The sequence below is a fragment of the Lampris incognitus genome, chromosome 1 (genome assembly GCF_029633865.1).
Source record: "Lampris incognitus isolate fLamInc1 chromosome 1, fLamInc1.hap2, whole genome shotgun sequence".
Taxonomy (NCBI): domain Eukaryota; kingdom Metazoa; phylum Chordata; class Actinopteri; order Lampriformes; family Lampridae; genus Lampris; species Lampris incognitus.
Window position 1 is genome coordinate 111,093,544 of NC_079211.1, and position 15,188 is coordinate 111,108,731.

The window sequence follows — 15,188 nt, forward strand, 5'->3', positions numbered from 1 at the left end:
AGAACGTAGAGGAGGGAAGAGGAAAGGGAGGAAGGAGTGATTAAAGGACACAAAGCCCGGTTGCTGTCACTCCGTTGAAAGAGAGAAGACGTTGTTGATTCCTGCCTCTGCCTACTTCTCCACTCTTCTCCACCCATGCCACTCTCTCTCTCCTCACCTTTACTCCTCCTTCACTCTCCCTCTTTCCTCTGTGCCAGTTCTCCTGTGGACTTCCCCCTCCCATGTTTCCTCTCGGAACCGCTCTCATTCTCTCTCTCCCCCATGACTCTGTTGCTTTCTTAGTATTAACTGTCAAAGGTCAAATCGTCATATACATCGATACATGATTTAACTGAGCAGCCCAGCTTCTTCGTGCTAGCCCAGCCTCATCTCCAGCCGTCTCCGCCTACGGTCTGGGATGCCGTATCCGCGGTAGGGATCTGGTGTTTTGGGATTAGCAGCTGGGGATTTATTTAAGACGGGTCATACCTTTTCATCTGTAACACCACGTACTGGTCTTTCATCTCTCCTGGATTCAGCATGGCTGAGGTGATGGCAGATAAACCTACACCTAACAACGGCTTTGCAGGGGACAGATGGGAGGCCTATGGAAGCTGGTCTCAGCAGGTTTTGTAATAGGTGCTACTGTCTTGCTGCATCTACAACAAACAAACAGGGGTTTACGGACTGCTGAATGGAGAAAATAATGGAGAAAGTGTTAAGCCGACTCAGGCCTGGGTTGTTTTACATCATCTTATCATGACTGGGGTTTTGTGTATTATCAGCTGGCTGAATAAGGACACGGCTTGTTTTGGTATCAGCACAAACTGAGAAGAAAGGATGGATCAATGGATGTGTGGGCAAGCAGGCAGATAAATGGTTGGAATAATGAATGGGCAGATGGAATGGAGGAATGTTGGATGGGTAGTAGGCTGTTTGTTTAGTGGTTGGGAGAATGGATGACTGATGAATGTATCTATGAATGACGAGCAGACAGACTGATGGACTGATGAATGATTAGTCAGCTGGATGTTGAAAGGATCTGATTGAAGGGTGTTCAGACTGTTAGATTATTGATTTGCTGGATGGATGAATAGGATGGCCATGGATGAAGTGATTAATGGCTTGTTGTTTGGTTGGTTGGGTGGCTGTGCAAGCTAGGTGCAACATCCATCCATCCATTATCCAAACCGCTTATTCTGCTCTCAGGGTCGCAGAGATGCTGGAGCCTATCCCAGCAGTCATAGGGCAGCAGGTGGGGAGACAACCTGGACAGGCCGCCAGGCCATCACACAGGGCCAACATGTGCCATATAAAAGCAGCAAGAGAAGCGTAGAACAACTGGGTCTCTGCGGGCTTGTGCTCCCCTCCATGCATGGCTTCTGTGATGCAGCACAGTACAAAAGACACGAGGGGAGATGGGAGGAGAGAGGGATGTGGGGGGGGGGGGCAGTCCTAACAGGATGGAGGGAGGGCAGAGATGAGAGAGCGGGATAACAGGGACAAACGTGAGCAATGTGTTGAATGGTTGAGATACCCCATGGAGATGACATCTCTGCTAGCCTCCAGCAGTCACTAGAGGCTTCTGTGTTCCCACAATACATTCAAGGATAAATGTGACTGCATGTCACATGAAAGGAGAGGAGGGTAAAATATACTTAGAACTGATCGTCAATACGGAGTGAACTCCAGAGAGAGAAAAACAGACATGAAAAGATGGCAAACACGGGGTTAACATCATAGCCCTCTTTGTGAACTTCAGCAGTTAGGAAAAGTCTGTGGATAACCCTGCAGCATTGTCAAAGACATCTTTAAAAAACACTTTTGTAGGTTGCCCTTTTCTAAATGACTGTTTAGCCATTAACCCAACATTTCTATTCTTGGACTCATTACTGTCACAGCAGCCGGTTGTCTGACATTGACCCAGTCCTGTGCTATACAATGGGACCAAAGCTAGATGGCTGGAAATCAGGTCAGTTCACTACCACTGCATTGCAGGAGAACCTCAAACATCGCAGAAAAACACACACAAAACACAGACACAGACACACACACACACTGTGAAGAAGCTGTAAGGTATATCAGTAACACAGGGGTCTAACCCTTTGCAACCCCTGTCTGACGTCCTCTGCCAGTAAACTAGTTCAGTGATTGGCTGGATGTCTTGTCCTACAACCCGCCCCAGACCTTGTCTGGACATGAGGTGAATGGCCTCAACTAATTTGTCTCCTGGAAGGTATAGCTTGGTTGGTTGGCGGAGATCAGCCTGTGTTGACCCCCCCCCCCCACCGTAATGTCTAACCTCGCCCAGCTGTACGCTCACTACATGGTGACCAATACGACAAGGCCACACCTGCAACTGGTGGACAACTGCTATTGCAGGCTATATTCATGTCTAAATTCATTTGATACTGAAACTTCAAGATGAGCCACTCATCTGGGATTCAGAAGAGAAAGTAAGAGTTTAGGTTTCTTAAATTCTTGGTTAAAAAGTAAAGTCGTTTTTTGTGCTTAATGTAGCTGTTTTCCCAACATGGTGAACATCTGCAGTCAACCAAATGTGTCATGGTGCTTTTTGTAGTGTGTGTGTGTGTGTGAGAGAGAGAGAGAGAGAGAGAGAGAGAGAGAGAGAGAGAGAGAGAGAGAGAGAGAGAGAGAGAGAGAGAGAGAGAGAGAGAGAGAGAGAGAGAGAGAGAGAGAGAGAGAGAGAGAGAGAGAGAGTGAGAGTGCGAGAGAGTGAGAGACAGAGGGAGCGAGTGAGAGAGGGAGCGAGACCGAGAGAGAGTGAGATTGCGAGAGAGACACAGAGGGAGAGAGTGAGACAGAGAGACAGAGGGGAAAAGAAATACTGTGAGTCAGATGAGGGTCCCGTGCTAAAGGCATGTAGGCACATGGCCCTCAGCTGCCAAGTGCCTCGAGTGCCTTCTCTCTGCTTGTCCCATCTCCTCATTCTTACACACACACACACACACACACACACACACACGTGCGCGCGCGCACCTCCCTCCCCTCTCCTATCGCTCCCATCTGCCAATACCTCCGTGGACTTGTTGCTGCAGCCATAGTTCTTCCCTTCGGGAAACATCATCTTCTGCAGAACATCTTTTAACTAAATCACACCTCGAAACCACTGGCAGCCAGTCCAAGCTGCCATTAAACTCAGCAACAGCGTCAGCATCAACACATGTCAGATAGGTCATGGAGCTAAAAATAGGGTGTAGCGCTGTACTATGCGGTGGCTCTGCCGGCCATCATACCACCCGGCATTTTTATGGGACATGGCTCATCCATAATTAAGGAGAGCAGCGCAAAGCCAGTGCGCCATTCAGCCCAGCTGCCTACGACTGGAACAGTGAAATAATGTCGCGCCTTAGGAAATACGGAGAGCTGTGCTCTCTGAAAAAGTGTTCTGGATTACAGGGAGATGCTGCAGAGAAATGAATATGCCTAGCTATGGTGCAACCTATAGCAGCATAATCCATTCAGCAGGTGTGAGTGTAGGTTGGGGTGTGTGAGTGCCGGTGCTGGTGTGTGGGGTGGCAGGTAGTCTCATCAAGGTGATCACTGGGATTAGCTGCTCGCCTCATGCTAACAGAGGCGACATAATCTATTGAAGGGGTTAATCTGATGAAACCCCGCTCCCCTCTGTGTTTCCCAGCATGGCTGTATTGACAGAGTCAAACCAGGGCCGGTGTTGCTGAAGGTGGTGAGACAGCCTACGTGGCATTACATTTCAAAATAACAATCTGTTTTCGTTTAAAAGAGAGAAATAGCAAGAATAGCTTCCTTTTCCATTCCACTGCCTACCATTTCCAAAAAAATATCTCTCTATTTGTTAATATAATCTCAATTTTAAACCACTGATACCAAAGCAATGTTCATCCATCCATCCCCTGCTCTCAGGGTCGCGGGGATGCTGGAGCCTAACACAGTAGTCATCGGGCGGCAGGTGGGAAGACGCCCTGGACAGGACACCAGACCATCACAGGGCCAACTTGACCAGATCGTCACAGGGTCAACTTGACCAGTCCACCACAGGGCCATCTTGACCAGACCTTGACCAGACCATCACAGGGCCATTTTGACCAGACCATCACAGGGCCATCTTGACCAAACCATCACAGGGACCATCACAGGGCCATCTTGACCAGACCATCTCAGGGCCGTCTTGACCAGAACATCACAGGGCCCTCTTGACCAGACCATCACAGGGCCGTCTTGACCACACCATCTCAGGGCCATCTTGACCAGACCATCACAGGGCCATCTTCACAACACATTCATCTCCAGGATCTCCTCCAGCTGTTTGCATCATATTTTTTAATATACTTCAACATCCATCCATTATCTGAACCGCTTATCCTGCTCTCAGGGTCGCGGGGATGCTGGAGCCTATCCCAGCAGCCATTGGGCGGCAGGCGGGGAGATCCCCTGGACAGGCCATCACAGGGCCAACACACACACACACACACACCCATTCATACCAAGGGACAATTTAGTATGGCCGATTCACCTGACCTACATGTCTTTGGACTATGGGAGGAAACCGGAGCCCCCGGAGTAAACCCACGCAGACACGGGGAGAACATGCAAACTCCACACAGAGGACGACCCGGGATGACCCACTAAGGTTTGGACTACCCCAGGGCTCAAACCCAGGACCTTCATGCTGTGAGGCGACCGCGCTACTCACTGTGCCACTGTGCCGCCCAAACCTCAACATAACTATCGAAATATAAACTCCAAGTGTAATTTCATTACGTTCTTTCTTCTTCCTCTTTGATTGCTTGCTTCTTTCTTGAAGTGATTTGACATGAGACATTTCTGAAAACCACCTGGGTTTTTGTCTATCTGGCACAAAAGAGTAATTTGCATCCCTCTGTGCTCATTATCACGTGTTATTTTTTTATTTTTTTTGTATTTCGCATATGTGCATGAAGTACACTGAACATTTTGTGTTTCAAATTTGAAGGAATACGGTAAGATAAAAATTAATTCTGCCCCAGAGCCCAGCAATCAAAATTGAACTGAGCTGCACTTACATTAAGCCAGTCAGTGATCCAATCAGTGCAACCCGCTTCTTTAAATGATACACATTTTTGCTAAAATCAACAGGAGTTGGAGCCCTAAAGTTGACACCAATGTATAGGCTAGACGTCTGTGCAGCAAGGCTACACAATTACATAATAATAACATATATATAACATATATAATATACTGGGGATAGGGTGACCTAAATTTCCAGTCATTAGTCATATATTATGGCTTATGGCCAATAATGAATCAATCCATTAACATCGCCTGTATTCAGAGTTGAACTAAGATGCAAAAAGTGCAGCAAAATAACACTGTTCCTCAGTTATCAAATAAATAATAATTAAAATGACATGACATTACAGCATCTGGCAAGGCACTCAGGATTTTTCATTTTATTCTATAATGATGGTGTACTGTAATATAGCCAGGGACCAACACACAGACATAACCAGGCCTTACTGGTCTCGGCGGATACCCCCTGCTAATGCCTGTTAAAATACCTGTTAACCACAGTCAATGTCTTCACAACTAAGAAAAACAAGAAGGTGCTTTGTGTGTGTGTGTGCGCATATGCCAAAAGGGGGGGGAGGGGGTTGTATGAAAAGTGTCAGAGCGCCGAGACACCTGGCAGAGCCTCACCGACGGGGCTCTGGTTACGAAGCCGTCGGGGCAACAGGAGATTTACACTGGGCAACTGGTGCCCGCGAGGTGCAGTGGCGTCCATTGTGGAACTAAGAGAGGTCAGCTTAGACCTCACTTGCAGTGGTATTTAGCCTTGGCTTTGGCTAAAATCATTACTAGATGGACAGCATGTGATACTGATCAGGCTGCTGAAAACAAATCATTTTTGAAATGGTGTGCAGTGTTCAATGTGAAGCTAAACTACAATGAACATATCTTCAGCTACAGGTCCGAATGTTACTTTCATAAACTTGTCCATAAATGAAAGTTTTCTTAGTTCACATTGTACATGACCATTGGGGTAAATTAGGTACATTCAAGGCAACACCAAAGATTTTGGAGTTGGAGTCCTAGTTTCTCCAAAATGATGGCTGAATCTGCTCATTTCTTTTCAATAAATAATTCTGAAAGATTTTATATCCACTGGTTCAGCAAAGTTGAATTCTGTCTGCCACATTTTATCCTGTAAAGGCTGGAAAAAAAGGCCAGTGCATGTTGTTTTGCAAAATAAATACCTGGGGTTGTGAAGGCTGGATTGTGCCTGAGCTTACCTCTTGCAGATAACTTTTTGGTGTTGATTATTTTGGCAGCATACTCCTGTCCTGTGCACAGCTTGACACATCTGCGCACCACTGAAAAGGCTCCCCTACAAACACAGAAACAAAGCAAATGTTCATGAGACCTGGTTCAGTGCCTTAATTGACAATTTAGTCATAAGACAAAGACAAGAGTGCCATGGTACGGGACCCTGTCTGACTTGATGGCTAGTCACTAGTGATTTTTTTTTCTTTATTGCTTAGAACATTTTCTGCACAGAAATCATTTCATCCTAGTTCAGCAAAGAATAGGCCTCATGTCACTTGCTTACACACTAACTTGAGGCTAGCTACATTAATAGACTATGCTGCCAGGGTTTGTCTGTTAATAAGATCCCTCGAGATTCTCAGAACCCAGTCAGCACATTCTGAATAACATGAAGATATGTGGCATGTGAGAAAGTCCCTGAAACATATTTTAAGGGTGAATCTTGGCTTGCATTAATAGGGCATGTGTTAGGAGGCCCCCTAACTTTAATAAACTTGTCATGACGCACTATAAACATAAATTGCCAGACAAAAAAAAAACGAAAAAAAAAAACGAAAAAAGAAATACAACATTCTAAAGCCACAAACTTATATTAAGTGAACAAAAAGGCTCCACACAAAAGCCAATTATGTAACACTAACAACAGGCCTGTAGCAAGTTCGGCAGCAAGACCTTTCAAAAGTAAAAGATCGAGTTGATGCATTGATGGTGCAGAACTGAACCATTTGATTTTAATTAAGTGAAACAGTTAGGCTAAATGTAAATCTCTCAATACATTTAAAACTGTACACTTAAGTGAAGTCAAGTAAAAATGTATTAAAAAGTTACCGCCAACTTGATCGTATTTAAACTTACATTAGAATTAGCATTCATTTGCATTGGCTTGTTAGACACCCCCCCCCCTTTTGGGACCAACTGGTGTCACTGGTCTGCCTCCACACAGGAAGCGAATGAATATAGGTTATCAATAAGACCAGAAGTCAAAGGCACCTCAGAAAAACATGTTAGGGGGTGGATCTGTGCAAACAGATACACACGTGGGCGAGAATATACAGCCAACATGGAAGACGTCAATGTCCTTTCCTGGCACAAACAGCCTGAAAGGCCACAGGCTGACGTAGGGCCTGCCTACGTAGCCTGGTGGCTAGTAAACGTGTTAAAAACATGCTTTTCATTATTGCTCATTTCTGCCTCGTGTCCCTCTCAGAAGTTAAAATGATTTACTATGACCTGACTATCCCATACCCTCCCCAGACTCCATGTCAGATGACTGGGAGCAGAGAAAGCCATACATATGGCTTCAGGCTTATGTCATACGTCACAACTAGTGGCGTCTGGTGCTAAAAAAACTTTTTTTGGGGGGGGGCGCAATTTACCTTGGCGCAGCACACCTGACAGCTACTTTAACGTCCACACAGTCACAGTTATTAAGGACAATGTAGTCTATAGAGTTTATCAGGGTTCGTAGACAGTGGATGATTGACAGTCGAGACGAGGGGTCGTGGTGGGTGTGAACATGATTGACAGCGGTGAGAATTGTCCAAACACATTAGATCAAAAAGCATTAAAACAATACCAATTCGCTGACAATAAAAGTGGGAGTGTCTAGGGCGCAGGAAAATCTGAAGAAACCAATCAGACAGCAGCCTCAGGTCACCTGCTCGCCGCAAGTTTGAAGGCTTACATAACGTATCGTTTGGCCCCGCCCCTCACCCAGGAAGTATATGTATTCAGACACAAATCAACCAAACACGATTTGAACCAATACTTAATGCTGCTGACAGGCGCTCACAGACTGAAAACTTTTATTTCATCATTATTTGCATTATACAACTAAATTATATTTAACATGTTTAAGTAGATTTTCCTCTCTTGGCGTTTGAAGGGGGCGGCGCCCCAGCGCCCTGTACTGGCCAACCGCCATTGGCTCGCACCCACGATAAAACATGCTCCACGAGCAAATTATATTATGTCACACGTGCAGATAATTAACTGCCATTAAGTCCTCGCGCACAAATTCGACAACCGAGAACTGTAAAGAAAGCTGCGCGAGAGAAACTAAACTCGAGGAAGAGCCAAAGAACGGCACCTGCGCGCAAAGAACCACGCGCGAGAGTTTCTGCTTGGCGCGCGCTGGAGGGCATACACGCTGTCATTGGTTAAACCCTGCCCTCAAAGGTGAGTTCTGTTCGCGCGAATAAATGGCGCGAAATCTGAGCCAATGGGTTTGATAATAAAAAAAATAAATAAAACATTTTAAAATTTGAAAGTTCAAGTTTTGATTTTTAAATCTGAAAAATACAACCCATTCAAAATAGCCAATCCTCTGTGTTGAGATATGACACCAGTGTATTTGTATGACTATGTGTTACTGTGTACTATTATTTTGTTTACGACTTTGTTTGTCCACAAGTGGGCGGTGTTGCGCTTGCATGCGCGGATTGATTACGTCACTGAGACGCTGTTCATTTTCTTCTTCTCCCAAAACTACCGAATAAACGGAGGCTGCATTTTTTTCCTCCAGCAGAAGTTCGGTAGTCAGTACGATTCTTTATAACGGTTTAATAATCCACTTCATCTGCGCGGAGATAGACATAAAGTATTAGTCTAGTCTTCTAACAGGTTATGGGCCCAGATAACGTTGGATTATTTAGTAGCTTGATAAAAGAAGTACACAAAGTGTGATAACCCCGGATGGCGGGATGCGCGCAGGTTAGCACGGAGTAGCAAGTTAGCAAGTGTGAAGCTAGTTAGCATCGAGAGAGGCTATCGGGAAGCTAACGGAACGCTAAGCTAAGCTAACGCTACCTAGGGAGATGGAGCGAAAGAAGAGCAGGTGGCCCACATTCAACGGACAGGCCGATGAGTATGAACTGTGGGAAGAGCGAATGCTCTGTTGCATGCATGGTGTGGGGCTGAAAACCACCATTCTTACCGAGCCCGTGGGACCTTTGACAGTGGAAGAGCAGGCCCTAGACGAGGAGCGGAACGCGGACGCCTACTGCGCATTGGCGCCTTTATTGGACAACACAAGCTTGGGACTGATCTTCAGAGAAACGAAGGACAAAGGTAGAGAGAGTCTACGGGTGTTGCGGGAACATTACATTGGTAAGGGCAGACCCCGGATTGTCACTCTGTATGTAACATTGACTGGGCTAAAGAAAGCTGATAATGAGACGATAACCGAATACATTATCCGAGCTGAACAAATCATTACGGCTCTCAAAGGGGCGGGAGAAGCACCGAGTGAGGGACTAATGATGGCCATGGTGATGAGGGGGTTACCTGAGAGATATAAGCCATTCACTCTAATGGTGACACATGGCGACAGTGAGTTGACATTGGGACAATTTAAGGCCAAATTGAGAAACTTTGAGGCGGCAGAAGATGTAGCTAATGCTACAGCATCGGACGAGACGTCCGAGAGGGTGATGAAGGCCCACGCAGCGCCTAAGAAAAAGCCAGTGAAACGCTGTGAGGGAAATGATGAACAAACGGTGTGATGGCGATGCGGTGACAAAGGCCATCGGAAAACGGACTGTTCACGCAGCGTGTGGTGCAGCTTCTGCCGGGTCAAGGGTCACACGGACAAAGTGTGCAAGAAGAAGGACGCACACTATTCGAGATGGCAAGGTGTATGCTAATAGATAGTGGTCTACCAAAGAGCCTCTGGCATTATGCCGTACAGGAGGCAGCCCACACCAGAAACAGATGCTTCAACAAGCACACAGGCACTACGCCATACACGGCAATGACAGGAAACAAGTGCAACATGGCTAGAATGCAAAAATTCGGGACAGAATGCTATGCTTACCAGCAGGACAAGGGAAAGTTAGATTCTAGGTGTGAGAGGGGGCGTTTTGTAGGACACGACAAGAACAGCCCGGCCTACCTAGTCTACTACCCTGACCAAGAGAAAGTACAGAAACACAGACTAGTTAAATTTGTACACAAGGCAACTAGTGAAAATGAGACTCAGACACCAGGTGTGCACCCAGAACACTGGGTAAGAGAGAGAAAGTCTGTTGAGACAGCTGCAACTCAGCCTAGAGTACAGAAAAATGTACAGACTGACGGTACACAGTCAACACCCGAGGATGATGACGAGGAGCACCCAAGGGTGACGTCACAAGCCTCAGCCAGTGGGAGGTACCCCCAAAGGGAACGCAACCCTCCGAGATACCTGATTGACTATAGTCAGGGCGACAGTGATGACAGCTCACTCACTACTATAGATTATGCATACAGGGCAGTGTGCGGTGTCCCTCTGACCTTTAAAGAGGCTATGGAATCGCCAGAATCAGAAAAGTGGTCCAGGGCAATGGACGAGGAAATGGAGTCTCTAAGAGACAACAAAACATTCACCCTTACGAAATTGCCAGAGGGCAAGAAAACAGTGGGAGGAAGGTGGGTGTATGTGATAAAGACAGATATAGACGGACACGACAAGTACAAGGCTAGATTTGTAGCAAAGGGATATAGCCAGAGAGCTGGGGTGGATTATGGGGGGACATTTTCGCCGACAGCCAACCTAACAAGTGTTCGAGTGCTTCTACAGAAGGCGGCTCAATATGACTTGATTTTACACCAGATGGATGTAAAGACGGCCTATCTTCATGCCCCCATAGACTACGACATATACATAGAACAACCTGAGGGTTATATTGAGAAGGGAGAAAAACTAGTGTGTAAACTAGAGAAGTCAATCTACGGCCTCAAGCAGTCTGGCCGCAATTGGAACTTACTGTTACACGAGTGTTTGACAGGTGATGGTTTTACACAAAACCAATCAGACCATTGTGTGTACTCCAAGGAGTCAAAGGAAAGGATGTCATTGGTGTATTGCCCTACAGACGAAATGGTTGCGGGTGTAATGACGAAGCCCGCATCCAAGGTAAAACTGAAGACATTTGCTAAGGCAATGTTTGGTGTGTGAAATGTGAGTGGTATGGGTTATACCAAGTTTCTTTTCATTTGTTCTATGAATATGAAAAGGTATACAGTAAGCACATGATTCATAAGTGGGAGTGTTGAGATATGACACCAGTGTATTTGTATGACTGTGTTACTGTGTACTATTATTTTGTTTACGACTTTGTTTGTCCACAAGTGGGCGGTGTTGCGCTTGCATGCGCGGATTGATTACGTCACTGAGACGCTGGTCATTTTCTTCTTCTCCCAAAACTACCGAATAAACGGAGGCTGCATTTTTCCCTCCAGCAGAAGTTCGGTAGTCAGTACGATTCTTTATAACGGTTTAATAATCCACTTCATCTGCGCGGAGATAGACATAAAGTATAGTCTAGTCTTCTAATACTCTGTGACTGCGGCTGAACACTTTTACGAACGCACCTTCGGCGAAGGCCTTCCGTTCTCAGCTATCAGTCTCGCCACATGAAAGCTAGCCGTAGGTATGCCTGGTTCTGCTGTGTAGCTAGAACACCCCTTAGTTTTCTTATCTTGTCTGTCCGCATTTGTACTTGCAGACTGCCATATTTGTCTTTGTGTTTTGTCTCAAAATGTCTGCGCAAATTGTAATCCTTGGAAACCGCTACCGATTCCTAGTGTAACGGGGGCAGTCCTATGCTGTTCTATGCTGGTCAGCCTGCTGCATGCCCGTCACTCTCATCAGTAGCTCTGCGTTGTGTTCTAGTTGTGTGGGGCCCCAGGTGTTGTGGGGGGCCCTCAGTCTCTCATCATCATCATCATCATCATGATCAAGGAAGGAGCGGGGACACACAGGACTCTATTTGGCCCACCTTGCCATTTATTTTGGTTTCAAACCCTTCGACAACCGTCCAGTCCTCCAGCGGGAGCGGTGTTTCTTACGGACGTGGGGGTCGAAGTTCAACCACTGCCCGGACTCCACTCGTGTGCGTTAGAAGTAGAAACCGTCCACGGGACTCCGATGTAAGAAAGGATAAACAAGTATTTTATCCCACAGCTTGCAGTATCTTCTTACAGGGATACTCAAGGTTACGTTCTCCTCAACCAGCAAAACTGTCCCACGGTAAGAAACACGTGTGGCTCGGCTCGATTGCTGCTTGAGACTCCTCCCACAAAACAAAAATGGCCTCTCCCGCGTTCCGTCTTCCGTGTACCCATAAGACCTCTCTCTTAAAGCGACAGTACACGTATATGACGGTCGTTGTAAAACACATAAAAGTAAATAATGACATAAAATAAAATGTAGTAAACACAAATAACAGCACACAGACAGGATTTGGTGATATTTCATACTCAAACAAAATAAAATAAAAACATTAATTTTAACCTGGTTACACTAGCCTCGTCCTTGCTTTGAACAACAACAAAAAAATTATCGGTCCATTGTTCGTTGAACACCCGGCACTCATGATCAGTTTTTCGTTCACGGTTCGTCTTTGACATTTCCTCTGAAAATAACAACATTATCGAGGTAGGCTAAAAAAACACCCCACCTGTGACTATTCTTGAGGCGCAAATTGCGGCGAGGCCTGTGCGGTGCGAATGGTTGCTATGGTGACTAAATGGCCGTCCAAATACGGTAGCCAGCAGAGGCAAAAATATGGAATTTCAAGCGAAATGCACCTTGGGGCGGAAAGTCAAACTAATAAACCAGGGGGTCGGACACAATATATCGCACAAAATCTTTCGGGGGGGCCACCCAGAATGTGGGGGCGTGCCGTATCCGGCCCGTAGTTTGACCACTACTCTAGCCCAGTGTTTCTCAATCGGGGGTCCGCGGACCCCTAGTGGTCCGTGGTGTAATTGCAAGGGGTCCGTGAAAATAAAATATCTTTAAAAAAAGATCCTATGACATTTATAGAAATAGGATTATTTTATTCAAATGTGACTGAGACCTTTATCTACCTAAACTATAAAGGGTAACAGGACTTTTTTCTCTAATTACATCTGTTTCACAAGTGTAATTTATTGTATTTTAATAACAGATCTCGCTCCCGTTTGCATTGTTAAAAGTTACTGCATAAAAATTCTGTTGTTACATATATCTGAAAGTTACTGAATACATATTCTGTTTTATTACATATATCTGAAAGTTACTGCATAAGAATTCTGTTTTGTTAACTATATCTAAGTTACAACTGAAAGCTCTTATTTTTGCCCCAAAGAGTGAATAAATGCTATAATGCAATTTAAAATGCAGTTTCTACTGTTTCTATCAAATTGCAACCCCCCTCCCCCAAGATCAGGTGGAGGGGTCCTCAGGGTAGATCAAAAATACGCAGGGGGTCCAGGACCCCAAAAAGGTTGAGAACCACTGCTCTAGCCTATATATATATTCTTTAATTTAGAAACTTTAAATGGCAAACTTATAAAAACTTTTTTTTTCATTCTCTATGCGTGCGATATATTCTCTTTAGAATAAGAAGGGACCAAGGAGAGGGAAATGCTGGCATAGCGTGATGCATGTTCACCATGTTCACTGTTAGGAGCTGTGGAAGGGGAATTTCCTGTCAGAAAAGGGTGTGCACAAACGGGTTTTTTTCTCTCTATATAATATTCAGTAGAATTAATAATATCAGATGTTGCCTTCCACAGTCATACTTCGTGAAAATGTAAAGATATTGTAGCGAATTCGGGGAACAACACAACCACAGAAACTGCCGCGGCCGGGAAGCGAACCCGTGTCGCCCACACCGCAGGAGACATCGCTAACCGCCCGACTAAAGAGACACACTCTCCAGCCAGCGGCCAGCTTGTCCTGTTATCCATGCACGTTACAGTATTGTACAAACTTGAGGGTAATTTGATGTGTTCCTTTAACAGAATGGAGCGTTTGTGGCGAGATGTCTGGATGACTGTTTCAAACGTGCACTACGAGATTCTTCACAGCCTTGAGGATGAAGGCGTTCTAGATCTGATAGCATCCACCTTTGCCCAGCATGTATTTCTTCCACGTCTGCAGAGGGTTCTCCATGTCTTCAGGTTGCGTTGGGTTCACCCTCTTAAGAACAGAGCAAAGTCTATCTGTGGACAATGGGACTCCTTCAGAATCCCACCGATGCTCCAGACCTGGCTGGCAGAGGTACTGATTAAAGGTTTTTATAAGCAAACATGGTATTGGCTGTTATGGTTTTGGCCAGGGTTCCTATATCATAGAATAACAATACTCACACCATTTAATTTTAAAGATTGTAGACAAGCATTGTGCTTAAAAGATCTTTACAACACTGTAAAGATGCCCTCAAAACTTATACCAGGAAAAAACTGGGACGCACAACTACTACACTAGTAATTAAAATTTGGTAGGAAAATTTAATGGTATTTTTTTTATTTTATGTTATTTATAAAAAGGTGTTTCAAAGTGGTTTCCAATCACCAGCATCAAATAAATGAAAACGATAACAGCTAATTTTATTCAAATTGCAGAGAACTTAAAGAAGCTTACTATCAAGGTGATGCTTAAAACTATTAACGTGCAATATACGTATGCACAGCATATAACTACATTAAATATGAATTATGTATAACGTTGGACCTCTAAATAACCTCTTTTAATAGTAGCTGTTCAAAAGCTTAACAAGGCTTAAATTTCTTTGGCCACATTGGAAAAAAAAAGAAAGAAGAACTGATACTATGCTGATGCAAGTATCAGTTCTATCCACATGTTGATCTACTTAAAATCTGATTGCCTTAATAGTTTTATTTTGTCCCGATTTTTATGACAATTTGTTCATTTGGAAATCTACTATTTATTTATTTATTTTTTTTATGTAGGAAATCAAGGACGCAGATCTTGATTTCAACACTGTCAGTGATCTAGATGCAACCAGTTCTGGAGTGATTCTTCCACAGGGTGAATGTCCACTGTGTGAGCAGGATAGGGCAGGCCTACTGATATTACAAGACCATCTGAAGCCTACAGCTGAGAAATTTATTTAGCTGTATTGAACTAAGTAAAT

General features: G+C 44.9%; 1 protein-coding gene across 1 annotated transcript in view; it reads right to left on the minus strand.

Moving 5' to 3' along the window:
• Positions 1–15,188, minus strand: part of LOC130128779 (calcium/calmodulin-dependent protein kinase type II subunit beta-like) — a 116,710-nt gene that overhangs the window by 79,192 nt on the left and 22,330 nt on the right. The window contains exon 2 of the mRNA XM_056298544.1: positions 6,249–6,343. Within this exon, the coding sequence (XP_056154519.1) occupies positions 6,249–6,343 (95 nt within the window). The remainder of the gene's footprint in view (positions 1–6,248; positions 6,344–15,188) is intronic.